This window comes from Phocoena sinus, chromosome 4, assembly GCF_008692025.1.
Source record: "Phocoena sinus isolate mPhoSin1 chromosome 4, mPhoSin1.pri, whole genome shotgun sequence".
Taxonomy (NCBI): domain Eukaryota; kingdom Metazoa; phylum Chordata; class Mammalia; order Artiodactyla; family Phocoenidae; genus Phocoena; species Phocoena sinus.
In genome coordinates this window covers 122,766,654-122,783,889 of record NC_045766.1, presented here as the reverse complement: position 1 = coordinate 122,783,889, position 17,236 = coordinate 122,766,654, and the positions used below count along the sequence as shown (strand labels likewise).

The window sequence follows — 17,236 nt, the reverse complement described above, 5'->3', positions numbered from 1 at the left end:
CGTAAACTTTATTTGGACAGTTTACAATGCATGCTATTTAAAACATAAATTAAAATGAAAGTAACTTGTAACTCCATAATTCTCCAATTAAATAAGGCTTAAGAGTTGCTAGTTTATTATACATAACTAATTTAAAATAGTTTTGAATTTATAATGTGTATTTTAAATGGAATAAGAAATTATATAACTATAAGAGTAATTATGATGAAGGCAATATGAAGATTATTTGCCGATACATAATTTTAACTCTACAGTATTTTGTGGTTTTAAAGGCTCCCAATTCACTGTCAACTATCGCAGCTTCTAAAATTGTCCCAAGAAGCTTCCCAGAGCTAAATCAAACAATTCTTGAACTATAAGGGCACGTCTTTGATCTGGCTTTCACGAGACATTAGCAGTCTCTGGATTCAGTCACAGTAAATTAGACATTATTCTGTGACATTTTTATAGATAAAAATGAATATTTTATCTTTCCTTTTTCCAGTAAGATGCTCTGTTTTGTGTCAACTGTACAGTTAGAGGGGATGAATTCTATCTCCTACCTTCTCAGATAGCTTGTCTGTACATCTGTATGTCTGACTTTTCCTTGACTGCTTGATCTGTTTCATCAGCTGTGAGACACGTGCTAGCCTTTTTCATCATAAAAGTCCTTCTAACACTATTTTTCCCCCTCTGCTCACTTTCATACAGAGCTTCTTGAAAGCGTAAATTAACATGGACTCTAAACCTGCTAACCTCCCATACAATCCTCAGCTCATTCCTACCTAATTTCTCTCCCAAGCACTTCAGCAGAGCTGTATGTATAAACACATTTCACATCTCTTTCAGTTGAGTTGTTTGACCACTCAGCAACGTCTGAAGGGGCAAATGTGATTGATAAATTTCTTCTGGAAATATGACTGTCTTTTAACTTACAAGATACTACAGTCTTGTGTTTTTCCAGGAACTCTAGTCTCATTGGGGGAGGGATGGGATTTCCTCATCCTGTATAAACATGGTTATACAGGACATGGTTCTTAACACTCTATTCTTCAGTAACTCAAGAAGCACCCCTTGAACATTAATGCTGTGCCAGTCACCCTTCTAGTACTGGTATTGGGTACTGGGAAACATCTATGAGTAACACCAGACATCAACTATTTCTCATAGAGCTTAGACATTACTCACTGTGTGGTTTTATCTCCACCCAGGCTTTAAATATAATTATCTGTTAAGGCTGAAAATATCATATGTATACTTCCAAGCCATGGCTGTCTTCTCATCTCCATACACACTATCTAACATCTATTTGACATTTCAAACCTAACAAATACCAAACCAATTTATGTTTGACCCTTACTCTCCAAATCCTGCTCTGTTATAAAGATTCTCATCGTGAGAAAGTCATCAATATCTACTGAATCATTCTGTTACACAGGCAGGTTAAATCTACATCTACAATGTGTCTGGAATTTATGCATTGCTTTCTTTTTCTACTGTTATCACATTTTTTCAAGCATTCGTGCTCATCCATCTCTTGCTTCTATCCAGATGAGCAAGATTAATCTGTCTGTAATGTCGATCGATACATATAATTTCCCTGCTTCAAATGATTTCTTATGACTTTCAGGATCTGTTTTAAAATATTTACATGGTTTTTAGAAGGACCCTTTTAGAAGACCTTGGATTGGTTGGGTCACAGATCTCTCGGTATCTTATTTTGTTCACCACACCTCCAGGTTCTCTCCCAGCCAATCTTTTTTCTGGTTCTTAAAGCAAATCAAATTCCGTCTTCTTCAGAGACTTCTTCCATATAAGACACTTCCCTGGAAGTCTTCTTCCTTACAAGTTTCTTTCAGAAAGTCACTTTCCAAGGGAATCCTTTCTCAAGCCTCGCCTACCCCTATAAGTTAGGTATACTTGCCAAGGCTCTCATGGCAGCACACTGCACCAGCATATCTCTTAGTTGTAATTACATTGTGGATATTCTAACTCTTGATTAATGTCTATCTTCCCTACTAGATTGTATAGTCTTTCAGTGCAAGAACCAGTTCTGTACTTTTCACAGATAATTCCTCTGCACTCATCACAGTACTTTCCACAAAGCAAGACCCCAGTGAATAACTGAAATGAATGAATGAATAAATCTTAATATTGCAGAACCAGAAGAAACTATCTTAGGGATTAGGAAATGCAAGAGAAGTTAAATGACAAGAGCAAAGTTGAAACTATAAACCATTTTCCTTCTAAGCACTGTCCACAAACTAACTTTCCAAAACTGAAACAAAATATTTTTATAGTAAATGCATCATAGCATACTTTAGTTATTTTTGTGCCTATATATATATATATATTCTTCATATATATGTTCTTCATATATATTCTATCTTTATTTATTTATCTTTCAGTTTATACTTACTATTGGTTTTATTAACAACAGTTTCTTATAAAAACAGCATAACAGGGACTCTGGGAGTATAATGTAAAGTAACATGCCTGAAATCTATTTTTTTTACACTTTGCGTTTTATCTATAAAATATAACTAAAATATTGCTTTCCATTTCAAAAAATATTCATTTTTATCTTGATAAAAATAATTATTCCCTCCAAGTGTATGAACTAAATTAAAGATGTAGGAGAATGTTGTAAATAGTGCTGCAATGAACATTGTGGTACATGTCTCTTCAGCAACATAGCACAGGGAGATCAGCGCGGTGCTCTGCGACGACCTAGAGGGGTGGGATAGGGAGGGTGGGAGGGAGGCTCAAGAGAGAGGGGATATGGGGATATATGTATGCATATGGTTGATTCACTCTGGTGTACAACAGAAACTAACACAACATTGTGAAGCAATTATACTCCAATAAAGATCTATTTAAAAATAAAAGATGTAGGAGGATGAAGTTTGCTCTTGCAATCCTCCTTTGAAGATTCTGACTCAGATTAAAAATCATATTTATATCATGTTCCTGATACCTACAGAGAGCATAATTACTACAAGCATAATGCGTTATAATTGTAGAAGCATTTATTGATGTTTAAAACTCACAGAAACAATGAACTTAATAGTTCATTCAACCGTTCTTTTTATTAGGTGTATCATCTTGTAAGGACATGGGATTTGTCATACGATTTAAAGTAGCTCTGACCTTGAACAAATACTTTAGCCTCTCAAAACTGTATCTGTAAAATGAGGATAACTCTTTGTTGCTCAACCCAGATTCAAGAATAAAATGAGACAATAAGTGCAGAAGTACTTCGTAAATTATAAAAAGTGCCAGTACAATATGATACCCAGCTATCCATATTATTTCTAGATACTTCCAACTTCCTAATTTCAAATTATAATTGGAAGCACTTATTAATTAATACTAGCAATACAAAGCCATGATATAAATTACTTTAAACCATAAAATCCACAGTAATTACTTTTTTATAGAAAAGATTAATTGTATAAAGTTGCTTTCAATTAAAAGATGATGTATAACAAAGTCATACTAATGAAATTAATATTAATTTGAAATTACAAGAGGATTAAATAGCATGACTGAACTGACAAAATTTTTTCGTCTCAAAAATATTATGTAATACTGATACTCTATTATAATATGACTTAAATAAACTCATGTTTATGAATATGCAGCTCTGATGTCTCTCTATATAAAGAGTATATGTGTATATATACATGTATGTATAAATTTTAAATTTTAAAATTTTAAATATGTAAGGAATGATGAATGTTAAAAATATGAACCCAATATGACAACTCATTAACAGAGTTAATTGACTATGAATCAGGACAAATACTTGCATCTTCACCTCTATAACCTGTATCTGAAAAAATTTTAATATCCCTCCTGTAGACTTTGACAATATCAGTAGCATAAAATAATGTAAGCACTATTCCTAATACAGGTAGCCACCAGTGCGCTGTGACCACCAATAATGAATGTCCTGCAACTTTTTGAGCTTCTTTGAAACTCTATTCATAGTTCTTTCTGCAGGTGTATCTGTGGTTGTTACTGCCTCATTGTGTGAGAGATTTTATCTTTCCAAACTCAACTTGCTTAGTCAGGCATGAAGGGGCTCATTTTCCCAGAAGTGGAGGACCAGGCCCCATGTGTTTGGCAGAGAAGTTTTCTCCTTTTGCAAAAGTTTTTTCTGGGCTCAACGAATATTTTTCATGTTGATTTTCAACAGTTTCTCTTATCCTCCATCCTGTCCCTCTGCTCAGTCTCTCTCTACCACTTCAACCACTGAAGTTGTCAAAGTGCATTTACAAACGAACCAATCTTTTATGGCAAGAGCAACTGAGAAATCTTTATTAAGACATGTAAATAATCATGATTAGAACCTAGAATTTATACTTCCTTTATAAAATTATGTTTTCAATATTAAGAAAAAATCCAGAGGGGTTATAAAAGATACTGTCATATTTATTTTCAGCCTAAGAAAGCATATAGTTTGCTTACCTTTAATAATGTTGGGTTTTGGTGGCATGCTGAACTCATAGACTGTTGGTTCTGAATATCCCAATCTATTGGCAGCTGTAATTTGAACTTCATACCCCATTGTCCACTGTAGATGCTCTAAAATAATGTGGTCTTTATTTCCCTGCACTTTTTTCTCTAGCCACTGGTCTTCTTTATCTTTCTGTAAAGGCAATACAAATATATTTTGTAAATACCCATACACTTAAGTTGTGTTCTTTAAAAAAAATAATTTATCTTGAAATGGAGCATGTGGGTTTATTAAATCGAAAAAAGGCTATTATCTCATCCACTGGGATAAATGAAGTTTTATATAGATGAAGTTATTTCTAAGATTTTTCCACAAAAAATGTAATTGTTTTTAAATTAGCTGGAGTGATAATTCATAATGAATCCTTGATGATTCAAATGATAATTCACCTCCATAAAGATTTTTTAAAATTTCACATATATCAGTTTGCTATTTAGCCACTTTGTTGATTATTAATAATCATGTGAACAGGGAAAACAAAATATTATGTATAGAAAAAGCTTAACATACCCATTAAAATAATTTCCAGAGACTATTGTTTAATGTTTGGGGCAGGGCAGGCAGTGGGTAGTAAAGTGTCTTACAAATAAAGTCTGGATTTTTAAAATAGATTTAAATTTCCGTTATCATTTTTTATTACTATGATGTTTTGGACTTATAATGAAGCAACATACAAGGAAAATTATTACCTGTTAAACAAGTTATTAACATAAGAAAATAAAATATGTTACCCTATCCTGAACATTCTACGCTTAAATCCAGATTCTTTTTCTAAAATAAATGTTTTGGACAACATGCTATTTGAATAACTCCTTTAAAAAACATACTATGACTACAGTTACAAATAATTGAAATAATTTTATGGATTAACCTATCCTAAGCAATGTGAACATTCAGCTGAGCCATATTTTAACCATTTAAAGTTTAAATGGTAACCTCTGTCTGTGTCCCTCATCTCTGTTACAGAAATGAGGGTAGCAGCTGCCTCTGTTAGCTTTCATCAGGAAGCAAAGAGGAAAACTGAGTAAACTGTATATTCCAAGGAATCAAGAATCATAACCACTTAACAAATGACAGCTATTATTAAAAAGAAACTATTTCCATCATAACTATACAGAAATGAAATGATGTTTTCTCTGAAATCACATATCTAATAATCCAATGATCCATCACTGCCATTGAAAATCTCAATTTCCCAGAGGTGTAATTATAAATAAATTGTAACCTGGAAATAGTGATAGACATATAGATATATAGACAGATCAATAGATCGATTAGTCAATCTTTTTTTAACCTCAGAGCTCAGCCCAGTATTACGTTATGTTGAGCCAATATTTTACAATGTTTATTTGACTAGAAAGAATAATAATGTTTTCCACATTTATAGTGAAAAATGAGGATTTGTTATCTAAAATCAAATTGTGGAAGTTAAATTCATGGTTGCATTAAATTGATGGTATTACAAATATTAAGTATCCTTCAAAAGGATATAAGACCACATTACAGTTATGGTACCATACTGTGATTCTCTTTTCTGACTTAATTGGTTCCATAGAACTTTTATTACAGAGGAAGTCGGCTGGCCTCTTTTGTTGATTCATCTAAAACTGGAGATACTACCCCCCTCCAAGTGTTTCGGACAAGCACTTAAAATTATCATATAAACAAGAGGTAAATTCCCTTATTTTCTGAAACTTATAAACTGACTAATTTATTAGACTGGGCTGGTGTCCAGTGTTATGAAGTGTACTGAAAAGCCATTGGAAAACAACAGTTTGGACCAGAAACCTTGTAACTTGTCTAAGTCATTAAATGACTAGTAAAGTTAAGAAAGGAATCTAGGTGTGTTTTTGAATTACTTAGAGTAGCTGTGTCATTAGCTAGGATTGTCCCAACATCCGCTTTCTTCATCAGTTCATTCATCAATTATTCAGTCTTTAGTGGATAGTGAGACTGTTCTAGAACTATGAACACAACAGTGAATAAAACGTACGAATCCTTATTTTGGAGTTTACAAACCAACACAGAAGGAAGACCATGAGTTCTTTGAAAAACAAGAGGGTGTTTTGGGAGCATATAATAGGGAGAACTAATAGAGTCCAGGAATCAGGAAGGTTTTCTCTGGGGAAGTAATGTCAACTTTGCTGGAAATAAGAAACTCCAGTACCATTTTTCTTTTCATTCATCCTCACCTAGTGAATGAAGATGTGATTCCTTCACAGAAGTTTTGATCCAAAAAAATAGGCAAAATGACTGAAAACCTCAGAAAGATGCACAATCACTGGGAGATATAAAAACAGACACTGTATGTGTATTGTTTTAAGTACATACAAAAACACTTAATAGGCATTGACCAAAAGAAATAAAAAGCTTACAAAAATCTCCACTGAAGGGCTTCCCTGGTGGCGCAGTGGTTGAGAGTCTGCCTGCCGATGCAGGGGACACGGGTTCGTACCCCGGTCCGGGAAGATCCCACATGCCGTGGAGTGGCTGGGCCCATGAGCCATGGCCGCTGAGCCTGCGCGTCCGGAGCCTGTGCTCCGCAACTGGAGAGGCCACAACAGTGAGAGGCCCGCGTACCACAAAAAAAAAAAAAAAAAAAAAAAAAACTCCACTGAAAAATAATTTTAGATCATATATGATATATGACATATATACACAAACATACATATAAACAGTAAAATACATATATAAATCGTTGATAGATTGTAAATTGTATATAGACACCTATACAGAAAGGAGGAGATAAGGAGTAGGAAGACTGAATGATCAGATAAGGGCAAAGTTACACAAAGAAGTAGAGAGTTGCCCCTGTGGATGTCCCCTTACCTCAATAATTAAGTATAAGTTCTAATTTATTATCAAATGCTTGGTGAAAGTGAATATTTGAGTGGAAATCCAGAGTTGAGTTTTGCTTTGGATCTGAGTGGAGATGTGGATGAAAGAGCCAGAAATAAGCCAACAGCTGATATCTGTGTTACCCTAGGATATAATTTATTATTCAGAGGGACAAAGAGGCTTCATGTCCTTTAGGTTATTCTCCAAAAATACTATTTCTGAGAATTGAGCATTTGAAGTGAAACTTCCTGACAAGCCCAAGGCATGCAGATAGTCTCTTGTGAATATCCAGTCACTTAACTTTCAATTGTTGAAGCTCTTAGCCTGATAAATTAAAAGCCCCTCCATCATTTTAGATAGTTGGACTGATGGCATAAGGAACCAAAAGGAGTTCTAATAATTTCCCCAATTTGAATCAATTTCATTTTCCATTCACCATTAGACAAGGAGGCTTTTTAATCCCTTAATTGCTATTCCTAGGGAATAGGGGAAAAAAATAAAGTGGGTGTTACCAAATACTTTCCTAGGCATTAAAATCTCATTTATGCATTTGTAGAGTGCCTAATTTACAGAACTTAAGTGCTGAGGGAACAATTTAAGATAATCAAGTTGCAAAAAGTTCCCCTAGGTAATTTAATAAGATGATTTGCTGAATACGGCTATTATTAATAAGCCAGTTAAATGTTGAAGGGCAGCTACTGCAAAAAATATGGTCATTTTGCTTTGATATAGTTTCTTTTAAGCAATCCTTTTTGTCAGAACATAGATAGCAGGGCCATATGACCATTAAGGGGATCATTAAAAGTTATTCTAAAATCATAATATCAGCATATAGGGAAATGTTTGGTATCAGATGTATAGAGAGAAGAGTGGAGGAGAGATGGAGAGTGTTTTGGTTTGCTTATCTGTAGATGACTCCTTGACTGCTTTTATTCATAATAAGAAAATATCTACTAACTTTCTTTTCAAAGTCTCAGAATATATATGGTCAACATCATCTTAAATAAAAACTGAATAATTATAAAAAGAGAGGACAATAGAGGTGAGCTTGTATTAACCTTATTAATTTTAAAGTTCCTGAGATTGCACTGTGTTATGATTTAAGATTGTGTGTTCCCATGCAAGCTGCCTGGACTTCCAGTAGCCTGGTTCAGCTATTCACTACTTGTATGACCTTACAGAAGGCCCCAGAATTCTCTAAAGCTCTGTTTGCTACTCTGAATATGAGAGGTGATTTAGCAATCTGGATAATCTACACACACACACACACACACACACACACACACACACTCTCTGCTGTGATTGGGAAAAATGCAAGGTTTGGAGTTTTTAGGAGAGCTTCAAATTCTAATCTCTTTTTTAACGTTATTATAGTTGATTCAAACTGCCTTTGTTCCAGGTCCTGAAGCTTGGTAAAATTTTGTAAACTGGACCCTACTTTATCGATTCCTACTGTCCATCACCGAGGTACTTCTTTAGGGAAAAATAAGATCTAATTTTTCCTATTCATCACCTTCTGTGTTCTCACATCCCATGAAAATTCACACAGTGCAAGTGTTTTCCCTTGCATTTATTAATTCTTGTATTTATTAATCTAGATACAGGATCATTTATAATTGCACAACGTAGACTAACTAATTTATTGTCATCGATGCATTTATTCATTCAGACAACAATTAGTCTATTTGATGCTAACAATACAAGGATGAATAAAAATCATCATTTTCACTAACAGCAAAGAAAAAAATACCAAAATGTTTAGTACCCTTTAATGTCCATAGCTATTCAATGTTGGAAAATATTTCAAAACTTAAACTGATGGCTTTAAAGAAATGTCAATATACACACCTAGACATAATTAAATGAGAAAAAAGTTATTAATAAACTGTTAATAATTTATTAGAAAATAAGTTCCCTCAACAACAAAACCTCAATTCTACTTATTTATTATTTTAATACCCTTTTCAAAATATACTTTTCTTTTTCTATGGCCATTGAGATACAACTTTCCAGACTTTGAGTCAGGCTTAAGAAGGTCAATTATGACCTAGAAACACATGCTAGAGCAGTGTTTCTAGTCCCTATAGTATATTCCTCAAAATTGATGTTAGGTCACTAATTTTATTTAACCCTTCTTAGCTGAGGAAATTTATTTAATGTACCAACACTAAGTGATAGTTATGATCCGATACCTATCATCAAATTTGAGAGAAAACAGTGAAAAACTAATGGAAGCATGTACAAAACTATTTATTAAATTATACAGAGTTCTTTTGACATTACAATATGAAGTAGGTAAAAATATTCTGTACATAGAATAACTGCTTTAATTTTTTCTATACACATTATAAGATTAATGTTTATCTTTATTCTCCAAATACATTGTTTAATCTTGACTTATTAGAGATGTTAATTTTCACAATGGGTCCATGGAGGCATCTAATTCTTCTTTTATTACTCTAGCTCTGTTCTAATAGATTCTGTCTTCTTAATAGGCCACTGAACAAAGTTGTGTGCTCTATCTACTACAAGATAACAGAATAATGTGTTTCCTGATTCATAATCTATAGGAAGTTAAACATTCTCTATATTACAATATGATTAGTTTTCCTTTTCCAGTGAAATGCAGGTTTAAATATTCAGATTCAATGTCTGCTATAAATCAACACTCACATAAGGAATATATTATCTCAATTTTGTTTCCTAGCTTATAAAAGGTATAGTCCTGTGCACAGGGGAGTTGAAAGGTAGGGTCAAAGAAGCAATCAACTAAAACTCATAAGAGTGTTCCTTACTTTCCAAATGTACCTATTTTATTTCCATAGAGCTTATCCAACTAAAAATTGCATTGCATATAGCTAAATAAAATTTTAATTTGTTCAGCTGCACTTCACTGTGGAATTCATGCAGTTTGAGGAACTAATAGATGAAGTAGCTTGGAATCATACAAAGAACAGTAATAAGTTATTTTTGAAATAGTTATTATTTCAATTACAAGTACAAATATCAAGGTAAATGCAGCTATAAACATTTAGCAACTGAATCTTGAACATGAAAGTTTTTAATGTGAAGAAGTAACCTGTTTAGAAAGAAAATGTGGAGAAAATTATTCCTCCCCAAGGTGGGCTGTTGTTTGACAACATAAATATAACTTTATACTGAATCTTGGAATTTGCAAATTGGGCCTGCAGATCATGATATTTGCAGGATGGAGGAGGTGATAAAGGGAGAGAAAGAAAAATATAGGAATATGGAGATGATTTTAGTGTATTGGAGTACAAGGCATACCACTAAATGATATGGTAAAGATAAACTGGATCAGAATGGTTGTATTTGGAGGCACAGGTCCTAGACGATTAAGATGGGACAGTGAATGAGGAGTCAATACAATCTCCACAGGCAAATTTCAATTCAGTCCTTACTACTGCAAAAGCGTTTCTGCTATAAAGTCTCATGTTTTGTTCCCCATCCCCACAGGTGACCAAGTCACCCCAATTCTGTAAGGTTCAGTTTGTCCATTAAAAAATGTGAAAAAAATCACTTTATGTATGATTATATATTTTTTTCTTCCAAGAGTTAGCAATACCTTCCTTGAAATACAAAGGATATGAGGAATTACTTTTACAAATCTTACCGTAGAAGCCCAAAGTTCTACTAATAGAACAGTGTTCCCTGCTAAAATGCTAATATGCTTTAGAGCAATTACCCAGTAATTAATTATCCATCAATTATAGCTATGTTTGAATTATGCAACCCATCATTTTCATTACGATATTTAAAATGAGATTCACTAATAATTTTTGTAGTTAGATAAAGCTGGCTCTTGGAAATTAAGAGGAGAGGGTTGGCAAGACAGAAATAAGATGGAATTGGGGAGAAACTAAAACTTTCTTTTATTGGTAGAGTAAACACAGATATTGAGTAAATAGACAAAAGCAGGGCATTGCTAACATTAGGCTGGTTGGGGGGAAGAAAGGCAAAATAATGGAAGCTAGAGATTTACTGAAAACAAAACTTTTTCTTTTTCAAGTTTTAATCTGAGGCAGAGCCACATTAGCTACATGTAAAGGTAAAATATATTGATGACCTATCTAAATTTGAATCACTCAAAATTTTCTAATCTTATTATAGTTAACACTTTACTTATCTGTAATACTTTATTATCTGTGTCCTTGTATGTTTCACACATAACTTCTCATAGAAGACTAATTCTAATACACATTAAGGAAACCAAAGTAAACTTGGTCAGCATTTTAAACAGCAATTTATGTTTTCAAATATATACATATATTTCCCCTTGAATGTCTATTTCCATTTCGTGAATCTAATTGGCTCTAAACAGATGTAGTGATACTCCAGTGAACATTTTCGTTTCAACAATGACTGGGACCACTATTTGCAATGGAGTGAGTGGTGGTGGGAGAAGCTAAACATACTGTAATGGGTGGTTCTGGATGGACCACTGTTATGCCACCCAAAGTGCCAATAATGTGCATTTTTAGATACATAGGATTCATGACAGGTGCACTGTTACGGACTAAATTGTGTACACCCTCACAAATTCATATGTTAAAGTTCTAATCTCCAATGTGATTCTACTAGGAGATGTAGCCTTTAAAGAGGTAATTATGGTTACAAGAGGTCCTTAGGATGGAGCCCTAATCCAAGAGAACTTGTATTTTCATAAGACGAGGAAGAAATACCAGAGATGTGTGTGCACAGACAAAAGGTCATGTGAGGACACAGCAAGAAGGTAGCCATCCACAAGCCAAGGAGAGAGGCCTTGGGAAAAACTAAACCTGCTGAAACTTTGATCTTGGTCTTCCAGACTCCAGAACTGTGAGAAAACACATTTGTGTTGTTAAAGCCACTTGGTCTGTGGCATTTTGTTATGGCAGCCCTAGCAGACTAAGACAGCCTTTATAATGATAAAGGTAATTACTTTATCGGTATGTAGAAGACTCCATTGTTTAGCTGACCCAACTCCCAACTATAACACCTTTATTTTAGTGGTGGTCATGAGACATATTCTATCTAATGAGACATAATTCTAATTCTGCTTGGTGGAGTTTTTGAAAAATGGGTATGGTATTGCTGGAAAAACAGACAAATTAAGCTTAAACAGCCTATTGCTCCTTTTGTTCTTTTTGCTCTCTTCACATTCTAAAGGTAGATGTGAGGGCAACATCTTAGGAACACAAGATAATCTATATGAAGACAAAAGCCAACATGCTAAGGATGAAAGAACATCAGGAAAAACAATTTGGACACCTGACTGTATAGCTGAACAAAGTCACAGCATTCCTACGTATGCAGGCTGTATTAATAAAACTCACTAATAGATGAAGAAAAGATACAATTTGAAAGAATAAATATTTGCCATCATCAATTGAAATGAGTGATTCTGGTTAAACTCAATATAACATTTGTGTTATTTCCAATATCAACTCTTCAAAAGGCCAAGACAAGCACAACTTTTAGTTTTAGGTAGAAATTATACATATAGAGAGATATTAAGCATATTTTTACAACTGGTCATTGAATCTCAGGGTTCACCATGGGATTTTATTGAGGTTACCTACAAATTCTTACCATTCATCTGGATTTAGTACCATACATTTTTCTGGGTGCAACTGTAGGCCACAATCTTCATTCAAGTTGTTTTCTCCCAGTTTAATTCACACTAATTTGATTTAAGTGTGTGACCCTTACAGAGAGACTCTTTCCCTTCCAAAGAGTTTCCAGATGGTCAAATAAGAATGGCCAAGAAACCTGGCTTGACTACTGAAACACCATCAGATTCATAGAGAGACAAGTGATCCTTTCAGAGTTGTTTTGGAAGGGAGGCATGAAGTCTCCATAGCAGATTAGCCATAAAACACACACAGCTGTTCATCATCCCCAGCTTGAAACCTGCAACAAAGAGGGGTCCTGGGAAGGGGATATCAGTTGGAAATGTAAAAGACTGAACTGGTGTCTAAAATTAATTGTTGATGTGTGCTACTCAAAATTAGACTCCTTTTTACTATCCCTCAGAATTGAGATGTTTGGATACTACATATAAAATAGACAACTGATGGAAACATACAGTACAGCACAGGGAACTCTACCTAATACACTGTGGTAACCTAAATGGAAGAGAAGTCCAAAAGGGAGGGGATATCTGTATGTGTATGGCTGATTCATTTTGTTGTGCAGTAGAGGCTAACACAACATTGTAAAGCAACCATACTCCAATAAAAATTATTTTTAAAAAATGAAAATATTTAGATGTTTGAATTTAAAAGCAACAACATTATAATTTAGAAAATTGTGGATTTGTGAGAAAATAGTTAAAAAGTCATCTATGTACTATTAAGGAGAAATTACACTATTTTCTAAAATATAATAAACTTGGAAAGTATTAATAAGTGTTCAGTAAACATAAACATGAAATTGAGACATTATGGGCCTAATTATAAACATTAGTAAAACAGAAGGTAAAAAAAATAAATTAAAAATAAAATGATCCCTAAATTTCCAAGGTTTGCCTGATGTGGAGAAAAAAAATAAGGAATATTTTTCAATCTGTTTTGTGAGGCCACCATTACATTGACACTATAAAACAAACAAACACAAAAAAGTAATCATGCCAACTGGAAGCCAGAAAATTTTTTAAATTCAGTGTTACATTTCAAAAATTGCAAGAAATGAGTAGGTGTTGGAATACAAAAAGATGTATGTGAATTAAAAATGATAGCTGCACATAATTTTGTCATGGAAACAAATTTAAGGGAATTTATTAAATGTATTAAAGTGAATTTTGAAAGGATGGAAAAGAAAAAAAATTAAAATAAGTAGAATTGACACAGTATTATGGAGATAATCATAATCATTAGTAAATAAACTTTACAAAGTTTAATTAAAATTGTCTTTCATTTTTAACATATTCCATAGTAGACACAAATACTCAATGGTTCTTATGGCAAAGTTGTTAACAGAAATCACTTCTAGTGGACTTTGAAGTCATTTTCAGATGAAGTCAAAATCTATCAGGTGACTTTCTTCATCACTCTGCAACTAGAGGACATCCTTCATCCCCTGCATAGAAGACAAGTCCCAAGGCAGCTTTGAGCTGTCCAAAATCCCATATTAGTGCTAATTAAACTTGAAGAAATCTATTCCCTCTTTCTCAAGTTAAATGTGGTCATTCTTTTTAAAATGTTGATTAAGGTGATTCATTTTGTAAAATTCATATTAAATAATAAATGTATTTTGATTTAATAATAATTTAATAATTTATGAAAATAATAAAGTAAGTTTGAGATGTGATTTGTTTATCCTACCTACAGTAACTAAAGTTGAGAAGATAGCTTAGCTTAAGGTACCAAAATCAAGCATAGTGGAAGGTGAAATATCCTGCTAACCTTGTCAGAAAACAGGGAAAGTGATATCTCATTGCTGAAATATTGCTAAGTTTAGAAATCACAAGATGAAAACCATAGCATTATTTTGATTATCTACGCTTAGATTTTACAAAAAACAAACAAACAAGCAAACATTCTACAACATATAATGATGAATTTCAGCAATGGAAAATTAGCATTTGAATTACTATGAAAACACTGTCGTTGTTACCTAATATGCATTCACTTCTGATATATCTATGAATTCAATGCAAATGTAATGCAACTTGAAAACACTATGCAAAGTGATAATAAACAGGGTACTTACACTTCTATATTTCACGATGTATTCCAAAATAGGGGCCCCTCCATCATCTTGTTTGGTGATACTGAGTTTAAAGCTCTTCCCACTGCTTGGCTGTCCATGTATCGACGGAGGACTTGGTTCACCTATATATGCAATACAACATTCTTGATATTTGCACAGACCTCATATATGTAGAGAAACTGAATTTTAATTAAAAAAACACTGTCATGTAATCAAAATGTATGATGTTATCCTGGGTTTATCACTTTCTATTTGCCCTTTATTGTGATATAAACTCTATCCTCTTTTTACCCATCCAAGAAATATAAACATTCATAAATCTGGAAGTATCATGCCAAAATTGTGAAAACTCAGAACTAAATATAATGTTTATATTGCAAATGCTCTGAGAATAGAACTCATTACATTACACAAGTGTACAACTTTATTTCTTATATTAATAGTCTACTATCTTTTTTCTAATGTAAGTAGTTTGTCATTTTGTAAATATTTATGAATATAAACATATTGTCATCAAACTATATAAAATATATACCTACCAGGAACTACAATAGCTTAGCAATTAGTTATCTGCTTTAATAAACAGATTTTAGCTAGATGCAGATTTTAATAAAGAAATTTTGTAGTATCCAATCCATAGGAGGGTTTCAAATCTGTCTTTTTTCTTTTTTCTTAATTCTAGTTTCATGAAAATACTTCCTTTTAGTGTTATTATTCATATGGAGATGGTCTTATAATAAAGATATTTGTAATATTTTTAATATGAACAGGGATCTACTGAAGTGGAAGAATTTTCTATATGAAGGGTGCCATCACTGCTTGGCAACTTGGAATGGGAATTCTCTGTCCTGTGTCACGTATGTGATGTCCTTGGGTATGCACTGGCATGCTTTGCCTCTGTTTCCTCCAATTCCCTATGGATATGGATATGGATATGATAAGGTAACACTAAGAAACTTTTAGTGGACATGATCTAATTTGCAAGGTTCCAGAAAACTGTAGTACCTGGCCTACTCAGTGGAATGCCAAGACAGACAAACTAAACAGAATATAGTGGAGAGGACGGCATGCCTCCCAAACTAGAGAATCTGGGTTTTTTCTCAGCAGATTACCTTTATTTCCAATACAGTGTTGATAAACTTAAGCAAGTGAGTATTTTATTTGAGAAAAGGCAAATCATTAAAGAAATATGACAATTGAGAGTGCTGGCATGCAAGTAAATAGTAAAACAGCCTTGTATATATAGTACAACCATATAGAAGTAAGGTAAATGGAGAAATTATACAGTGATTGTTCATTAAAGTTAGTTAAATTAGTGTGAAGGTATTATGACATGATTTACATGCAACATAATATATTTTCCATAAATGAATTAAAACTACTCCACAAAACAGTACAATAATGCCTTAAAATAATTCAATAAGAGAATATGAGAAAAACTATGAAGAGTGGTGCTGCTGAGGACTACAAGCAGTGAAGGGATAGATCTCCATTTAAATAAGGCAAAGTTGTTCTAGAACCATTTTAGTCTGAAAGTAGGATTCTAAGTCAAGATGTACTTGCAGTCATCCTGGTGATAATAATAAAGAGGAACTGAAAAAGACACTGGCATCAGGAACGGAGACAAGAGAACACATCTGACATTTTACGATAACCAACAGAAAAGTACTGGTCACAAATTAGGATAAGATAATTATTGCTGCCAATTTGCCTGCCCTAATACAAGTATATGATAGACAGGGTTATGTATAGATTATATAATGGTGTTTGTTTAGTCACACTCAAGTTTTCTCACATTTTTAAACAATTTATTCAACATAAAGGAAATCTATACTGTTTTAAGTCTGTCTAACTTCATGTAAATGCAGTTGACTTCACTCCAAAAGAGGATAGTAACAAGAAGGAGGCTGCAATAGTCATTCTTCTGCAGTCACCACTGCAATGGATTAATTTACTAGTACCTTTTTCTCACACTTAGGGTCTACGTAATTCATGGAATAAAGGCAATGGTCATGCTTCAGCAAAAGACTAGAACATTAAACATGTCTACTCTCTCACAGAATATAGTCTGAGCACTACAATTTAATTAATCAGACTGAATAAGTAGGACACCTTCCTGATTGGACAATTTCCTGAGAGCAATTTTACTGTATATATTGCAGTGCACTTTTCTTTTTCCCTTGC

The 17,236-nt window shown here is 33.4% G+C and overlaps 1 protein-coding gene across 2 annotated transcripts in view; it reads right to left on the bottom strand.

Annotated features, from left to right (window-relative positions):
- NCAM2 (neural cell adhesion molecule 2) overlaps positions 1 to 17,236 on the bottom strand; it is a 496,915-nt gene that overhangs the window by 34,449 nt on the left and 445,230 nt on the right. For both annotated transcript variants that reach the window (XM_032630637.1, XM_032630638.1), the window contains exons 14-15: positions 15,053 to 15,174; positions 4,453 to 4,633 (exon numbers count right to left, since the gene is read on the bottom strand). In XM_032630637.1, coding sequence (XP_032486528.1) covers positions 4,453 to 4,633; positions 15,053 to 15,174 — 303 coding nt within the window. The remainder of the gene's footprint in view (positions 1 to 4,452; positions 4,634 to 15,052; positions 15,175 to 17,236) is intronic.